This window comes from Ambystoma mexicanum, chromosome 10 (genome assembly GCF_040938575.1).
Source record: "Ambystoma mexicanum isolate Mex_15411 chromosome 10, UKY_AmexF1_1, whole genome shotgun sequence".
NCBI lineage: Eukaryota > Metazoa > Chordata > Amphibia > Caudata > Ambystomatidae > Ambystoma > Ambystoma mexicanum.
Genome location: NC_090932.1, coordinates 222622141 through 222639947, shown reverse-complemented (window position 1 = coordinate 222639947; position 17807 = coordinate 222622141). Strand labels below are relative to the sequence as shown.

Genomic DNA, 17807 nt, shown 5'->3' with positions numbered 1-17807 from the left:
AAGGATATAAAGCCCACTGGGCCTACAAACTGCAGAGCTGCACATTAACACCCGAGTGGCCTCTCTACGCGCCTATTACACAGTAACCAGAGTACAAAATCAGAGTATAAGACGATACCCAGCATCACTTCTCCGACCCAGTCAGGACCTTCAGGTGCTGCCTCAGCTGTCACCGACTGAGGCTTGTTAGGCTGAGATTGCCCGATATGCATTGAACCACACATTAAGCGATTGTCCACTGGCCACCCCTGTGTGCTCCTTACTTGCTCTCCCAGCAACAAAAGATAGCAGCATGGAAAGGAAGGTGCATAGGGTGCCTTGATACTGGAGATACGCAAACAAGCTGTGCCCACAAAAGAGACTTTACTGTAGCATATCACGGGGGACACAAGTAGCCCTAGAAGATCGGGCATAGCACTACATCAGTATTGGCTTTGGAGTGAATTATCCGAGACTCGGCCAAGCTGCAGAGACTGCTAGACAGAAGAGTCATTGGTAGTGGTTGGTCACAAGTAAAACTCACTAAAGAGAATAGGACGCAATCCCTGCTGACATTTTAGCTGACTTCTAGGGATGGGTACTGAGAGAAACCTGAAGGTGTCTCCCTAGCTATTCCCTGGGGATCTGCTATCCAGGTGGCCAGGACACAGCCATCGCTATTGGATCCAGTTCCTGGGGGTGGACCAGTGAGGGAGTATTACATGGATGGGGGGTCCTTGGGGAGTGGGACACTGACTGGTGAGACGCGGTATACCCCTTCTTTCAACACCTTTTACCCATCCTACCACGTAGCATATTACAAAACACTGTACCCCCTCTTTTCTGACATGAGCACTTCGCACAACACGAAAGACAACAAACTAACACCAGATCCGTTTACCTGACATGTCTATAAGGGTTAGGCAAAGTCAGGCAATTGACCACAATCACACACACCCGGCGGCCCTTTCCATTCCCCATAGGGATAAAAGGTAGAGCACAGGTCGAGCAAGGTAGACAGCACAACGTGAACGCTAACTCGGCTAACTTGCCCTTTCTGACCAAGACCCGTGAGACAGCAGACAGTATTATAAGACCACGAACAATAGCCAGCGTGTGTTGCAGCAGATAAACGGTACACAAGACCCTCCTCGGCTGATTACCAACCCGGGGAGAGACGCTTGTCTCTGTGGTACCATCCTTAACTCCAAAGAGAAATAGCTGGTGAGTCGAGGAGAGAGCCGATAAGAAACTGAACTGTGTTGAACGAAAAGCAGCAAACGGCTAATTTGAAGTAAAAGGCTTAAAGAGCGAGTGATGAAAAAAGGGGAAAACCAGCAACAGAGAAGTCCGGCACCACATGGGTGCTCAAGCAGGAAACTCTGGGTGATTACCCGATGGTAGAAACTACTGTAACCAGAAGCACTTGCAAAAAGTTGAAAAGAGGTTAAAGTGGTCATACAGGGCTCTTGTCAAATCATCTGTACAGTGGAAAGTCTTTGACCGACAGATGACTGTGGAGAAAGGGGAAATTAATCCTGCTTGGTGAAATTAGCGCATGAAGAATGGGTTACAAAGGTTGGCAAGAGTGAACCTGGCGGAGGGTTGTCCACAGTGAATTAGGACATTAAGATTCTTGAGGGGGTCCGAGCCCGGGAGAGGGAGATCCAGGGGGTGAAAAGTCATCACCCCAACGCTCATTTGGAAAGGAACTTTTGTTTGTTTGTGGAATACATCAGGCCCTCCAAAGCAAGAGACTTTTATTGAAAAGAGACTTAACCATCGAAGAACCGGATTGTTGGTACGGAACTGACTGCTTGTGCTGGAAAAGCCCAAGTGCGTGCTGTGCTCAGGAGATCCACTTTGTCCCGTGCTCAAAACGAGGGGAAGTGAGACCCCTGGCAATCACATCTCGACTTATTTGTGAACACTTTTTTTGTTATTGAAAACCCTAGCCCAGACTCTTTCTGTAATTAGTTGTAAGGGTTGGCAATAGGTTTTGTTTAGTATAGGCCTTTTACTTTGACAAGACGCACAAGGACTGCCTTATTTATCATTCGATGGTCGAAGCTTTCTCCCACCTTAGATTTAAGTTAGGCGTTTTTCCACCCTGCATTTACAGTTTAATAAACACCTTAGAACAGTACACACAGCTTCTCCACATCACATGGAGTCCATGCACAGTTGAAACTACACAACTTGAAGTCCCTCATCCAGAACCAATGCTCCACCTTCAGTTACAAATGCCTGACATGCACCACAAGGGCAAGGCCAAACAAAAAGTTGGAGGCATTCACGTGAAAGGATGGAGGAAACACAACTCAGACACCCACAGTCACTGCGGAGTGAACCGCCTCACCATCAATGAACCAGCAGGGAGAGGGCCAATTGCAGCATTGCAGGCGTCCCTAAAACATAAAATTTACGCAGTCATCGTGGATGTCGACTGTAGGGGAGGACTGGTCCAAAAGACCCTCCTCACCCGCGTCTCCTCCCCAGGTGAGGGCCCTGGCTCACTGGGCGTCCCCTCATACCACCCGGGCCCAGGTGGTGGAGGGTCCACCTGCTGACGACATGGCTCACACGTATCGATTACCCACATATGTATTGAAATTAGTTAGGCCTAGAAACCAATTTCACCCACCAAGGATGAGGAGAGCTCAGCGCACTGTAGCGCGGCCCCCGCCCTCGGAGGATTTCAACTATCCCTGTTGCCGCAGCTCCCTGGCAGATCCGCTGCAAGCATGTTCCCACGAGAAGGGCGGACATGAGCTAACACAATATACTGACATTGTAACATTTCACCGTCCACAGGACCTCACTGCTCCCAGGATGACCCGGTTGGCAGGGCTTAGGTGAAGGGAAAGTCTGCAGAACGGGTCTCGGATGGAAGAGGAAAAATACCCAGATATACATGTAAAAGAAACTACTTGTTGTATTCTCCCCATACACACCATGCATGCCAAAGATACCTGTAGAATTGTGTAGTTAGTGTACATAACACCAGCCATCAGGGACCCGCACACCCCGCGGTCCTGCGCCATGCCTGAACTAATGCTGCTACAGTACACAAGAAGACGAGCGTAACCATGCAGGGGGCACCTGTGAGAGGTGTGCAAGAATGTACTCACCACGTGTGTTTGTTCAAATGCCCCTTGCATAACCGCCACCGTCACCATACGGCGGCGGCCCATTCTTTGTGTGCTGCATCAACCGTAATGCTACCTCATTTATTGCAAGATGTTTATGCATATAGTTAAATGTTGTGATTATAGAAATATAGTGTACTAATAAGGCACTCCGACTGAATATTACTGGAACACGTTCTGTAAAGTTAAAATGTGCATTCTCAAGTAATCTATACAAATATTATACAGTGTTTTAACGATTGTAAATGGTTGCACCTCCAAAGGACCTGCAACACGGGAGGAAGATACCTCTGAAGAAATATGCAAGGCCATTCCCCTCCCACCCCGCGAAGACTGCCAAAAGCATGAGAACAGAGGGCCGCGCCGCGCTGCCCCACCTCCCCCTACCAGACTGGAACCGCTCCACAGATGCGCAGCCCCCCTTAGCAGCACCGAAGGCCATGGGCCGTCACCTTAACTATTTACAGCCTAGCAGTAAACCTCAGTCTGAACCCACCCATCCACAGGCGCCCCCTCATAAACCCCACAACCCACCAGATCACCCTAGACTTATGGCCCTGTGCAATGAGGACACCCAACACTGTGGCAACACACAGAGACACATTTATAAACACATCTAACAAGACAGGGAGACTTGTACCATCCGTCCCATGCCCCGAAGCTTAGCCCCTCAACCTATGATACCGGTCAACAGGACGCTGGTAACCATGCCCTGATGAATGACCATCAGGCCTCTTACAAGGTGCATTCCTCCTGTGTTGCATTGACCTGTAGAATAACCTATTGGAAGATTTACTGAAGAAAGATAATAACACAATGACTGAATGATTGCGGTGTGCATGGCCTAGGGCAAAGAAGTCAGGAAAAGACATTCATCTCTGACACTGGCCACGGAGGGACACCGACACCGCCCGGATGACCTCTGCCAACTTGTCAGGTCCAGCCCTACTCACGAGGCTGACCAGTGACGTTCTTCTGCCACGACCAACCACCTCGCAGCAGCACCTATAGTTAGTCATCGCCACCCAATCCCATTTAACTTGTGCCCCCTATAGTATGTAGGTTTTTGATGACGTTTTTTGTAATTATATACGCCTGTCTTTGCGATTGTCAGACAGAGCGCTCTCGGAGTTTTGCAGAGTTCTTTGCATGCCCTATTCTGATTGATAAACTCCCATTTAAGCTCACCCGCACTCTGTCTTGGCTTTATTCCCTATTTGGGAGAGTCCATCATTGTCTCTCATTGCGGGGAGGATCGTGCTGGCTGGGGACGCTCCCTTTCAGTGGTGACCCCGAAAGCGTGATTCTTTTTTATTATTTCTTCCCGATCTAACGCTACCGTCCCCTTTTGGCACGAGAATCTCCGGTCGAAAAGGGATACGCACGGTGAGCCGGCTCCGGAAGGCTGGCCGTCAACGGCGACCGGTACAATAAGAAGTGCGCACTCAAAAGAGCGGGGGTACGGGATCCCAGTTGCAAAATCCCCTTTGAGTACCGCTCGCCGGAGCCGGGGCTGACTGTTGAGCTGACGGCGACACTGCCTGGACGGACCCAGTTTCGGAGACTATCGGTTCAAGACGGGCACGTGAGTACCGAGTGCGACCGACTGCAAAGGGAGTGGGGAAAGAAGTGTAGGACAGGGAACGAAGAGGGGATACGCAGATCCACTAAGGATCATTCTAAAATTTTCTTGCCTTTTCTTTGCATATGGCCATTAGGATTAAGAGGTGAAGAAGAGATAAACGTGACGGGAACCTAGCTCCGAAAGGGGGTGGAAGGCGGCGCCGCATAGTGCTATCTTGACTAGTACTGGGAATATATAAATAAGTGAAACTTACGAAAAAGTGTCCAGCAAAAGGGGGCACTGAGAATATATTAGAGACTGCTATTACTTCTTTTCTTTTTCTTTAGAGTTAGGGGGAAAGTAAGAGGGGGAGAATCCTACTACAAGAGGGAAGAGGAGACCAATACATATACCTATGCGCATCAACAGATATCGGAATAAAAAGGTTAGGGACAGCCGGCTAGGGAGGAAAGGGAGGGCAGCGTGAATTGTGAACGGAATGCTACTGGGGGGTGTGTGCACCTCGTGTGGGTCAGATGACAAGTTGATGTTGTAAGTGTGTAAACTGGCTACAGAAATGGAATAGTCAGGGTAAGTGTGACCGGATAAGAGTTCTGTGTAGAGACAAAACGACAAGGGGGAGTGAGTGTGTGCCTATTTTGGTTTCCGGGTAAATGTTGACAAATAACTGATATTTTGCTATTGTATGTGCCCACCCCCCCGAAAAAAGAGAAGAGAATAGCTACTGTACACAGCCAGTTGTGCCGTGCGTAGGGAGGGCATAGAGCACAGAAGAGCCCATTTTTGACTAGGAGGTAAAAAACGGAAGCAATATTGGTAAGAGGTTTACATTGTAATTATAGACACACAGATAGAAACAAGCGTTAGGGAAACACATAAGATGGGGGCCGAGACACCCTTGTCGCACATTTGTAAGAGTTTACCAGGCCACGCGGAGCGGATTAAGAAATATCATGACCAATGGGTGACCGAGTTAAAAGGGGAGGGGTTACCCCAGATTTGGCCCGAGGGAGGGTCTTTTGATAAAAGCGTTCTGGACATGGTGGCCACATGCATTTTCATGAAGTACAAGGGAAAGCAGTTGCAGAATAGGAGAGAAGTATTAGATTTCTGGAGGTTATTTGAGGAGATACCTCCTCCTAAAGCGCCAGCGTTAAATCCTGACCTCCCGTCCACCACCGACAATCCATTGATGATACAGAAAGATGTCAACGAAGCGTCAAGTGTAGTACCACCAATAGAGGTCATAAGTTTGTACCCGATATTAAACAAGCCTGTACCCGCAGAAGGATACAGCGACCCCACTTACATACCTCCCCCCACAAATGATACACCCCACCGGCCATCGGCACCCCCGCCATATGAAAGCACCAGGGAGCGAGCCCAGGCAGGCACACAAAGGGTAGACATAGAGAAGCTTACAGATGATTTACAATCAAGACTTTCGGTAGCCAAAGATGAGCTCTCAAGGATAAAAGACATATGCGAACGAACAGCATTAGATGCAACTAGGGCAGGGCGTACGTCTAGAGCGCCAGGTGAAAATAGAAAGCCCGAAGAGGGGTGGAAAAAGGGCGAGATCCTGTTCAGAATTGAGGAAGAACCGACACGAATAATAGAAATAGGGGCACGAGAAGGAGATGTTGATAGTGGAGACAGGCTCGGGGGGGATTAGGGAGGAATTACTATGTGACATAAGGGACGAGTTAGAAGAAAGTGACAGGTTGAGCATGGCGATGGGAGGGGGAAGCGAAGGAGAGGAAGGGACATGTTCGATGAGAACATTAGACGATGAGTGGACGGGGCGATTGAGGAACAGGGTGGGGAAAATGGCATCACTGGGTACATCAGTGGTCAAACCAGGTCCAGCTGGAACAACAAGAGGAAGGCTGCAGCTCCCATTGATACATAGGGGAGGAGGGAGACCCAACTATATCCCATGGGCTCAGATGGATAAAGCCAATCTACTAAAGTTATTGCCCCCGCTGTCAGGAGGGGCAAGCAAGTGGATATACGCCTCTGAGAAGCACACTGCCGGGGTACCCCTAGCAATAGGAGACGTGAAGAGCTTGCTCGTATCAGCGGTGGGGGATCAGGCTGAGAGAGTATGGGTTAAGGCTGGTTTCCCGGGAGTAACACTAGACTGCGACCGCCATGACGGAGCCTCCTTTAACACAGTACGGGCAAGGGTGTGGGATGCCTTGCGGGAAACATTCCCGGACACGCCAGACTTACAGTCAGTAATGCAGTGCACAATGAATGATGGAGAGGAGGCTATGGATTACATTTTTCGGGTCCAAGAGATGTGGAGAGCTGAAACGGGTACGCCCTGGTACCAATCAACATCCTTATTCTATTTTATTATAAAAAGAGGGCTCCCCAAAGAAGTGCAAAAGGCGCTTGATAAAATAGCTGGTATTGAAGCAAAGGGGTGGCCTGAGATTCAAAGCATAATAGTACACCATTGTAAAAGAATAAAGGAACGGGAGAAGGAAGTGGCACAGAAGAGATTGGCAGATGAAGCAAAACTAGTGCAGACAAAGTTGGTGAAGGTCGCAGCGGCTGTAGCCGCACTCCCCCACTGCAGGGAGGGAGATGAGGAAGAGGAGGGGCTGACAGCAATACAAGGGAGAGTAGCAGCTAATTGGGCAGGAGCAGGACAGCGGCAGTGGAACGAGCAGGAACAAGGTGGAGGTCCGCAGTGGCAAGAGTGGACCCCTCGAGGGGGACGAGGTGGGTACAGGGGCCGAAGGGGAGGTGGAGCAGGATATGGAGGAATGGGAAGAAATGGATGGCAGGGCCCTAGAGGTGCGCAGGGAAGTTGCTGGAACTGCGGAAGATGGGGGCACTATTCTAGGGAGTGCAGATCGAGGCCCAACAATGGTTTCCAAGAAGGAGGACAGTATGGCCACCCCCATCCGGGGAGCCCATACGGTCTCCCTATGGGACAGCAACAGCCGAGAAACCCAGGACAAGGTAACACTGAACAGCAGCAGGGTCCCCAGTACAGAACACAGGCCCACCCACAAAATAATGACAATATGGAATATACGCCAGGCAACCCTTTCGCAATAACAGCAAACGGAGCCCCTGCCCCAGCACCCTACAACAGCATGTCAGTGGTTTCAGGGAGTGTCTTCAACCAGGGGGGGACGATGAGACATCCCGCATAGGAGAGCCCACAGAGAACACTTGCGTGTCCAGTTCTATCTACAACCTACAATGCCGCAGAGGAACCATTGGTTGGGGCGCAGATAGGAGACAAGCAGTTCATATTCATGGTTGATTCGGGAGCGGAAAAATCATGTATTAGGGAGGGCCGGTTCCCGTTATCTAACAGGAAGATAGAGACTCAGGGGTTCTCTGGGGCTGTAATTGAAGTTCCTTACACAGAAGCTTTGGATGTAACAGTGGGGGGTAAAACTGTAAAGGCACCCTTACTGTATTATGAGCATTCACCCATAAATTTATTAGGGAGGGATCTCCTAAGTAAACTCAATATGACCATATCGTTCACTGAGAGAGGGATAGTGTGCTCTACACCCGGGATATGCCCCTTGCGGGCGATGCTGGTAGTGCAAGCCTACACGACCACACTGGAAGTACGAGGAGTACCAGAAAACAAAGAAATGTTTATTGAAGGACTAAAGACATTAGCCCTCATAATTCCAGAGCTACGAAGAATGAACTGGAGGATTCCAGCGGAATTCCTCTTCCGCCCCATAGTGTACCCTGATACCGCACCCGGAACAGTGGTACCGTTAGACCTGCACGCTGTACAGGTGTCAGCAAAAAGAATTGCTGTGATTGGAATGGATAAGGAAGGATGTGAATGGCGCACAGTACTATGTACAAATGCCAACATCGCCCTATGAGAGGTAACAGATGAGGATCTCTTCTCCGATGCAGAAGGGGATGGTGAAATAGTAATGGAAATAGCGATGCCCTGTGACATTTTGATTCAAGCCAGGGAAACCCCCGTCCAACTGATGGCAGTGGTAGGAGCACCACCGTCATTCTTTGACGATGACATGAGGCTCGTACCAAATAATTTGTGGACAACAGGCCCCCATGATGTAGGGCTGTTGCATGGAGTACAACCTGTGGTTATAAAACTAAAGCAGGGAGCAATTTTACCCCGAGTCAAACAGTATCCATTGTCCCGTGAGGCTGAAGAAGGGATAAAAGAGACCATCAATGCACTATTAGCACAAGGAATCATAGTGCCCTCGACCTCCCCATGTAACACATGCATTTATCCAATTAAAAAAGCAAAAGGAGGGTCTTGGAGAATGATACAGGACTTACGGCCCCTAAACGATGTAATTCAGAAAGAGTTCCCTTTGGTCCCGAACCCTGCATCCATATTATGCAGCATTCCAAAGACAGCATCACATTTCACAGTAGTGGATTTGAAAAATGCCTTTTTTTCAATACCCCTTGCTGAAGAGAGTAGATACCTTACAGCATTCACACTAGGGGGGAAGAGGTATGAACACTGCAGACTGCCACAGGGATACTGTGAGAGCCCGAGCATATTCAACCGAATATTGCATGAAGACTTGTGAAACCTATCAGTTGCGAGTACAGTCATTCAATACGTAGACGATTTGTTAGTATGTGCACAAGATGAAGAGGCATGTAGGAAGGATTCAACAACGCTCCTGACACTATTGGCCAATAAGGGGTACAAGGTAGATCAGGAGAAACTACAATATTGCCTGACAGAGGCCTTATACCTGGGTCAGCTGATATCCAAGGATGGAAAAAGAATAATTCCCGACAGGGCAGAAGCAATAAGGTCAGTAGCGGAACCCACAACAGTAAAAGAGATGCACATTCCCTGCAACTATTGCCGAGCATGGATATTAGATTATGCAGCATACACCAGACCCCTACTGCAAGCACTTAAAGAAGCACAACAGGACAATAAAAAAATCGAATGGTCAGGAGAAATGAGTACGTCATTTCAGTCACTAAAAGAGTTAATTTCAAGCGCTCCAGTGCTAGCCAACCCTGATTATGGACGCAAATTTTACCTATTTTCACACTGCAAGGGAACACTAATGACAGCTGTTCTGACACAAAAGACGTCCTTAGGACACAAGCCTTTGGCTTACTATAGTGGCACTTTGGATGCCGTAATGCAAGGCCATTTCGCGTGCGAGCAATCGCTCGCTGCAGCCGCATTCGCGATTGAAAAAAGCGCCACAATAGTAATGGGTTGCCCAGTAACATTGTTTGTGGAACATTCATTGTTCGCAATACTTGAGAGGTCAAAAAGCACACTAACAACACAGCGGGCAACAGCATATGAAATAATATTGTCCAGTACCAACATCCATGTGGTCCGATGCAAAACAGTAAACCAAGCGACATTCATTTCAGAGACCTGCACATTAGAAGACATGCAAGACCACGATTGCGCAACCTACACAGGAGAAAGAGAGGGGGACACAGTGGTATGTGAGAACGCTCTGAGCGAGGGGGAAGTGTACTTCGTGGATGGGTCTGCATCAATTGATGTAGATACAGGAGAAAAGCATTTTGGGATGGCGGTGGTAAGATTAGAAGACGGTGAGAATGAAACACTAGTGCAGTACCGCCTCCCATCACATTACTCCGCACAAGCCGCTGAATTGATCGCGCTCATAGAAGCATTGCATGCAGCAAAAGGTTGCGCAGTAACCATATACACGGACTCAGCTTACATGACAACAACAGTGCCTGGAGGTCTAGCAAGGTGGGGGCGGAGGGGATTTCGGCGGGCAGACGGAACACCAGTACAGCATGCAGATTTGTTGAAAGAATTAATTGAGGCCCTACAAAATCCTACTGCAGTAGCCATAGTTAAGTGCCAAGCACATACATCCAACACAGACGTTGTGTCTTTGGGGAACGCGGCAGCGGACGCTGCCGCCAAGGAGGCTTCCTATTTTCAGAAATACGAAGCAGGTGAGTACATGATGCAGCACAAAACAAACGAAGAGCCCCCAGAAGGGTACAATATGATGCCCATATCCCAAATACTAGAATTGCAGGACGGGGCTAGTGAGGACGAAAAGTTGATGTGGACAAAACGAGGGTGCAGCAAGTCGGGAACAGACTTATTGTGGCGGCAAAATAACTCAGGAAAGGTAGTAATGCCAATGAAACTACTAGAAATTGCGTTCCAGCAACTACACTTCCCTGCGCACAATACAAAACAGCACATTGCAGCTGAAATACAAGAAGAATGGTACGTACCCTGTCTCCAGGAACACGTGTCTCGATTAGCCATGGAATGCACAACATGTCAGATTTACAATTCAGGAATGACATTACGCACACTGCGAGGAACTATCCCAAAACCCATTGGCCCATTCAGAGAGCTGCATATTGATTATGCAGACATGGGGGAAAGGTGTAACGGTGCGCGGTACATGATCGTGGTTGTGTGCCCATTTTCAAGGTGGGTGGAAGCAGGCCCGTGCGCACGACCGGATGCCAAGAGCGCAGCAAAATTTTTAGTGAGGGAAGTTTTCCCTCGCTGGGGAATTTGTGACGTAATACGCTCGGACAATGGCACACATTTTGTGAATGAACTATTCAAGGAGGTGACGACATTATTGGGAATAAAGCATAAATTGTGTTCGATTTATCATCCCCAAAGTAATGGCGTTGTGGAAAAGATGAACGGACTGTTGAAGGGCAGGCTGTCAAAACTATGTTTCTCATTAAAGAAAAATTGGATATACTGTCTGCCCCTTGCACTATTTGAACTGAGAAATCAGCCAAGTAAAGATCACCATTTGTCCCCGCACGAAATCGTGACTGGGAGACGAATGCACACAGCACACTCTCCACTGCGCGAACACTCAGATGCACACAGGAGCGCAGCGATATTGGGAGAAGAATTCACAGACTATTTGAAAAAATTGACAAGGGCAGCGCGCGCAATATCAAAGCAGCTCTCCCCACCCATTACTAGAGAGGAGGAAAGCATAACAGGGTCTGCAACAGAACCCGAGCAACAGCTACAGCTAATGCCGGGAGAATTAATATATGTCAGGAGTTTTGTGCATCGATGGAATGCTCCACGGTTCCACAGCCCATACGAAGTAGTGTTCTGCACGCCCACCGCTGTAAAAGTTAAGGGGTTGCGGTACTGGATCCACTTGACAGATGTGCGAAGAGCATATAGCAATGTGCGAGAGGAGGTAGATGAGGAGGCACAAACAACTGCAACAACTGCAACTGAATGAAATGAATGATTTTTTACCCTATGTGTATGTGCGTCAGCAATGGACGTAAATGGGAGAAGTGATTGATAAAATATACCTGTGGGTTTTCTTTTTGTTTTGTTTTTCTTTATTTATATATATATATAAAGAAAAAAAAAAAAACAATATATAATGGAATGATAATAAGGGGGGGTCTTTGTTTAAAAGTAATTAATGAAGAGATCAAAATATGAGATGTTGATACCTTTATCTGTCAAAGCCCTCCCCTGCAACCCTCCCCGCCTCCCTTCCCCGTCAACGTGTTTTCTGGTACCAACGGTGCCAACCACAATGTTTACACAAATTGTTTACACAAATGCACTTAATGCACTTTTATATCTCAAACAGGAACTACCATGGCATCTAACAGGCAGCCTGCAACGGATAGAATTAGTAGAATGAGAGAATTAATAACTGAGAGATGCATGTATTCGTATGAGTGCGGATTATCTGTGTGTATTATTACGTTTTTTATGATACTGTTTGGTCTGGTCACATATTGGTTTGTAGCGTTCATCTCTATCGAGATGAACGAGGGGGGAGGGATTAACAGCACTGGTATTAACAGCACCACTGGGGCCAATGTAACTGCAAGTGCCAATATAAGGGAAGGTGATTTTCTGGTATGGGATGGTACTAAACTCGTATGGGGCTACTACACCACACCATCCAATACTGTCATATCTGAAAAGAAGGGGCCACAGGGTGAAGTGCAAAACAACACAATGTCCCCACCTGGGATGCCAAAGTATAATGCTGACAGTTTAAATGACAGAAACCCATCTGCTATATCATGGCTGTACAATACGCCTACCAGTCAACCAGCCCCCGTTTAAAAAAACAACCTGCAAGGTAAAGTAAAAAACGAAAATGAAAAAATGCTAGCAGCACATGAAATATTATACGAGGATTGGGCAAAGGGGGGCGGGAATGAGAAAGGGGGGTCTATTCTTTCCCTCGCCCAGGAAACTGGGAAGTACAGGAGGAATAAGAACAACAGACGGAGAAGGGACACTGGGAGGGGGAGATATGATGAGTATCATGGGTTAGGATTAGACAAAATGGAAGACCCACGACACCCCCACCAGACAAATAAGTGGTATGCAGATATGAGTGCCACCGCAAAACAAACAACAAATGAAAGTTGTTATGTGTGCTCCCTCATTCCCCATGCTTCAGGTACACCCAAAGTACTATTGCCCAAAGAATTGCCAATGATGAACGCCCAATGTCTCCTTCATCTAACGTTATGCATAATTAAGAATACCTTCCAGGCACATGAAGTTATTTTTAAAATGTTACAGAACGAAAAAACCTGCTACTCCAAACCCGCAGGGGTGGTATGCCTGGAGGAACCATTTTTTGTGATACAAGGGACACTTTTTTCAGACAAAAAATGGAAAGATGAAGAAGTGATGTGTAAAGTTGAAGCATTGAGAGGTGTGGCGCCAGAAAAACTACAGTGGATAGAAGAAACGTGCACACCAGTATGGAAGAAACACATTTCAAAACTAACCTGGGTAACTGCCATCGAAAAACCCTTCAAACTCCAAAGCGAAATAGACTATGAACTATGTTTCAAAGGAGAGGGGAAAACCGCAATGGGAACAAATAAGAACTGCAACAAGACCCTCACTATCCCAGATCTGAGAAAAGGAACAGCGGCCCTGATGGATATGTACTGGGTCTGCGGCAACCAGGCGTACCTGCATCTCCCCCCGTCTTGGAGTGGCAGCTGCTCAATGGCCACTCTGCACTCAGTCCTAATGGTAATACCAGAAAGCCACCTTGATGGAAGCAAAAGGGCACAGGAACGCATGCAACCAAGTGCAGCCCAGCCGACTACAGAAGAACACATGTATGTCTTGTCTTCCGGAAACCAGGAAGGGGTGCTGACCCGTAACAAAAGAGCATCGAATTACATATCAAAGGCATCATCCGAACTGTTGGCTCAAATCCCAGACAGATACCGATTATTCAGCTCAGCAGAAACATTCTTCGCTTCACTCGTCTCAAGTGTCCAAGCAAGAGCAAACGCAAAATGGCTCCAGATAACGCGATGGGAACTGATACAACTGGCCAATGACACTGAAGAAGGATTTAATGTTATCAAGGTGGAACTAAGGGCTTTACGGCTGATGACAATGCAGAACCGGTATGTCTTGGACCTGTTGACGGCGATGGACGGTGGTGTTTGCCGAAAAATCGGAAGTGCCTGCTGCACTTTCGTACCTTCCGAAAATGCGGAAAACGGCTCCCTGTCCCATGTGATCGAAGCAGTGCATAACCTAGGAGAAAAAATGAAGATGGAAGGAGGAGCAGAAGACAGTAAATGGTTCAATGATCTTTTTTCCTGGGTCCCCTCATGGCTTGGAGTAACTATGAAATTTTTGATGCCAGCGGTGGTGTTCCTCCTCTTCATTTTTTGCCTGTGTCAGGTGGGTCTTCGATGCTGTGCTAACGCAGTGCCTAATGGAGCAATGATGATGGTGACAATGGGCAACACCAGGGGTACCATGCAAGCCACACAAGAAGTACAGGTACAAACAGGAAATGATGACGCACCTAGGTATCAACTAGTGCCTAGGTATCACGATAAGGACATCATAGACAAACTATGGCACACCACCATCAGAGAACCACGCATACTAGAATGGTATGAGGAAGTATGGGTAGACTTGGAAGGGGACAGCGGGTGTATATACCTGACCTGTACCCCAGATGAGTACGCCAGGAGGGGTGAGAGCTTAAGGGGGGTGTGCAGAGCCTGGATGCCCATAAAAGGCACCCCAGCATGGGATGAGGCAGTTATGAACGCAGAAGAGTGCAGAAGACTGAATGAGTTGAAGAATTCGTTACTTTAGTAACGAAAGGGGGGAAATGTAGGGGAGGACTGGTCCAAAAGAACCTCCTCACCCGCGTCTCCTCCCCAGGTGAAGGCCCTGGCTCACTGGGCGTCCCCTCATACCACCCGGGCCCAGGTGGTGGAGGGTCCACCTGCTGACGACATGGCTCACACGTATCGATTACCCACATATGTATTGAGATTAGTTAGGCCTAGAAACCAATTTCACCCACCAAGGATGAGGAGAGCTCAGCGCACTGTAGCGCGGCCCCCGCCCTCGGAGGATTTCAACTATCCCTGTTGCCGCAGCTCCCTGGCAGATCCGCTGCAAGCATGTTCCCACGAGAAGGGCGGACATGAGCTAACACAATATACTGACATTGTAACATTTCACCGTCCGCAGGACCTCACTGCTCCCAGGATGACCCGGTTGGCAGGGCTTAGGTGAAGGGAAAGTCTGCAGAACGGGTCTCGGATGGAAGAGGAAAAATACCCAGATATACATGTAAAAGAAACTACTTGTTGTATTCTCCCCATACACACCATGCATGCCAAAGATACCTGTAGAATTGTGTAGTTAGTGTACATAACACCAGCCATCAGGGACCCGCACACCCCGCGGTCCTGCGCCATGCCTGAACTAATGCTGCTACAGTACACAAGAAGAAGAGCGTAACCATGCAGGGGGCACCTGTGAGAGGTGTGCAAGAATGTACTCACCACGTGTGTTTGTTCAAATGCCCCTTGCATAACCGCCACCGTCACCATACGGCGGCGGCCCATTCTTTGTGTGCTGCATCAACCGTAATGCTACCTCATTTATTGCAAGATGTTTATGCATATAGTTAAATGTTGTGATTATAGAAATATAGTGTACTAATAAGGCACTCCGACTGAATATTACTGGAACACGTTCTGTAAAGTTAAAATGTGCATTCTCAAGTAATCTATACAAATATTATACAGTGTTTTAACGATTGTAAATGGTTGCACCTCCAAAGGACCTGCAACACGGGAGGAAGATACCTCTGAAGAAATATGCAAGGCCATTCCCCTCCCACCCCGCGAAGACTGCCAAAAGCATGAGAACAGAGGGCCGCGCCGCGCTGCCCCACCTCCCCCTACCAGACTGGAACCGCTCCACAGATGCGCAGCCCCCCTTAGCAGCACCGAAGGCCATGGGCCGTCACCTTAACTATTTACAGCCTAGCAGTAAACCTCGGTCTGAACCCACCCATCCACAGGCGCCCCCTCATAAACCCCACAACCCACCAGATCACCCTAGACTTATGGCCCTGTGCAATGAGGACACCCAACACTGTGGCAACACACAGAGACACATTTATAAACACATCTAACAAGACAGGGAGACTTGTACCATCCGTCCCATGCCCCGAAGCTTAGCCCCTCAACCTATGATACCGGTCAACAGGACGCTGGTAACCATGCCCTGATGAATGACCATCAGGCCTCTTACAAGGTGCATTCCTCCTGTGTTGCATTGACCTGTAGAATAACCTATTGGAAGATTTACTGAAGAAAGATAATAACACAATGACTGAATGATTGCGGTGTGCATGGCCTAGGGCAAAGAAGTCAGGAAAAGACATTCATCTCTGACACTGGCCACGGAGGCACACCGACACCGCCCGGATGACCTCTGCCAACTTGTCAGGTCCAGCCCTACCCACGAGGCTGACCAGTGACGTTCTTCTGCCACGACCAACCACCTCGCAGCAGCACCTATAGTTAGTCATCGCCACCCAATCCCATTTAACTTGTGCCCCCTATAGTATGTAGGTTTTTGATGACGTTTTTTGTAATTATATACGCCTGTCTTTGCGATTGTCAGACAGAGCGCTCTCGGAGTTTTGCAGAGTTCTTTGCATGCCCTATTCTGATTGATAAACTCCCATTTAAGCTCACCCGCACTCTGTCTTGGCTTTATTCCCTATCTGGGAGAGTCCATCATTGTCTCTCATTGCGGGGAGGATCGTGCTGGCTGGGGACGCTCCCTTTCACGACCTACTAAAACAGGATGTGTGCGCTCTTGCCAATCGCCTAGACACTGCAGAAACCAAAGTGAGGAACAACACAACCAACATCACTAATACTCAAACCCAGGTAACCAAACTGATTGACAAAGTACGGGTGGAACATCGAGTCAAAGACGCTGAAAGACAGGCCAGGAGAAAGAATATCAGAATCCTTGGTCTGCCTGAAGGTGAAGAGGGCAATGACCCAACATAATACGTTGAAGATGTACTATTCCAAGAAGTAGGCCGCGGCAGGTTAATGCAAGGTTTCACAGCGAAGCGTGCAGATAAATCCCTGGCAAGGAGGCCTCTGCCCGGTGCTCCCCCTAGACCACTGATTGCCAAAATTATGAATTACAAAGACAGGAAGAGGATCTTGGCCTTTTACAGAGAAGGTAGGAATATAGCGCAAGCATCCTCAAAGCTGGCTATACACCCGGACTATACAGCATTAGTAAAACAGAGCAGTGTAATGTTTGGCCTGACCAAACAACAACTACGCTGAACCAATTCACAATATTTTTCTTTTATTTATTCATTGGACATTTGTATGGCGCGTATACACTGGTGTTTCCAGGCGCCACAAGACAAGATGGGGGTGGGGGGGGGGGCTGAGAGGGGAGGGGGGGGACAGGAGGAATGGGAATCAAAAAAGTGGGTAACAAAAACGGTTATATTGGCCTTGTGACAATACTCCTGGAGAAGTGCAGGGTCAGGGTAACCCCAGGGGTGGGGCAGGTGAATGTTGGGAGGGCCAGGCGGCAAGTGCCAGGGGAAAGAGTGAGGTGGAGGGATGAGTGCGGTGGGCAGGGAAAACCATCTTGGCCTAGTCCGGGGAAGGGAGCCCGAAGGCAAGTGCTGTCACCGGATGCGGAGGGCACTGGTAGGTGGTGGTCTGGTCCCTGTATGACTCAGAAAGGACCGGGATGCCGTCGCGGCGGCAGATGGAGT

The 17807-nt window shown here is 48.4% G+C and overlaps 2 protein-coding genes across 5 annotated transcripts in view; one reads left to right on the top strand and one right to left on the bottom strand.

The window, feature by feature from the left end:
- Positions 1–17807, bottom strand: part of XPO7 (exportin 7) — a 1985528-nt gene that overhangs the window by 1866789 nt on the left and 100932 nt on the right. The gene's annotated exons all lie outside the window — the stretch shown is intronic.
- Positions 1–17807, top strand: part of LOC138491291 (uncharacterized) — a 71799-nt gene that overhangs the window by 18736 nt on the left and 35256 nt on the right. Inside the window, exon 2 of one of the 2 annotated variants that reach the window (XM_069617723.1) lies at positions 12324–16745. The exons of the other annotated variant lie outside the window; for it this stretch is intronic. Within the exon in view, the coding sequence (XP_069473824.1) occupies positions 12854–14839 (1986 nt within the window). The 5' untranslated portion in view covers positions 12324–12853 and the 3' untranslated portion in view covers positions 14840–16745. Of the gene's footprint in view, positions 1–12323; positions 16746–17807 lie in introns of those variants that run through there. 2 annotated transcript variants of the gene reach the window in all.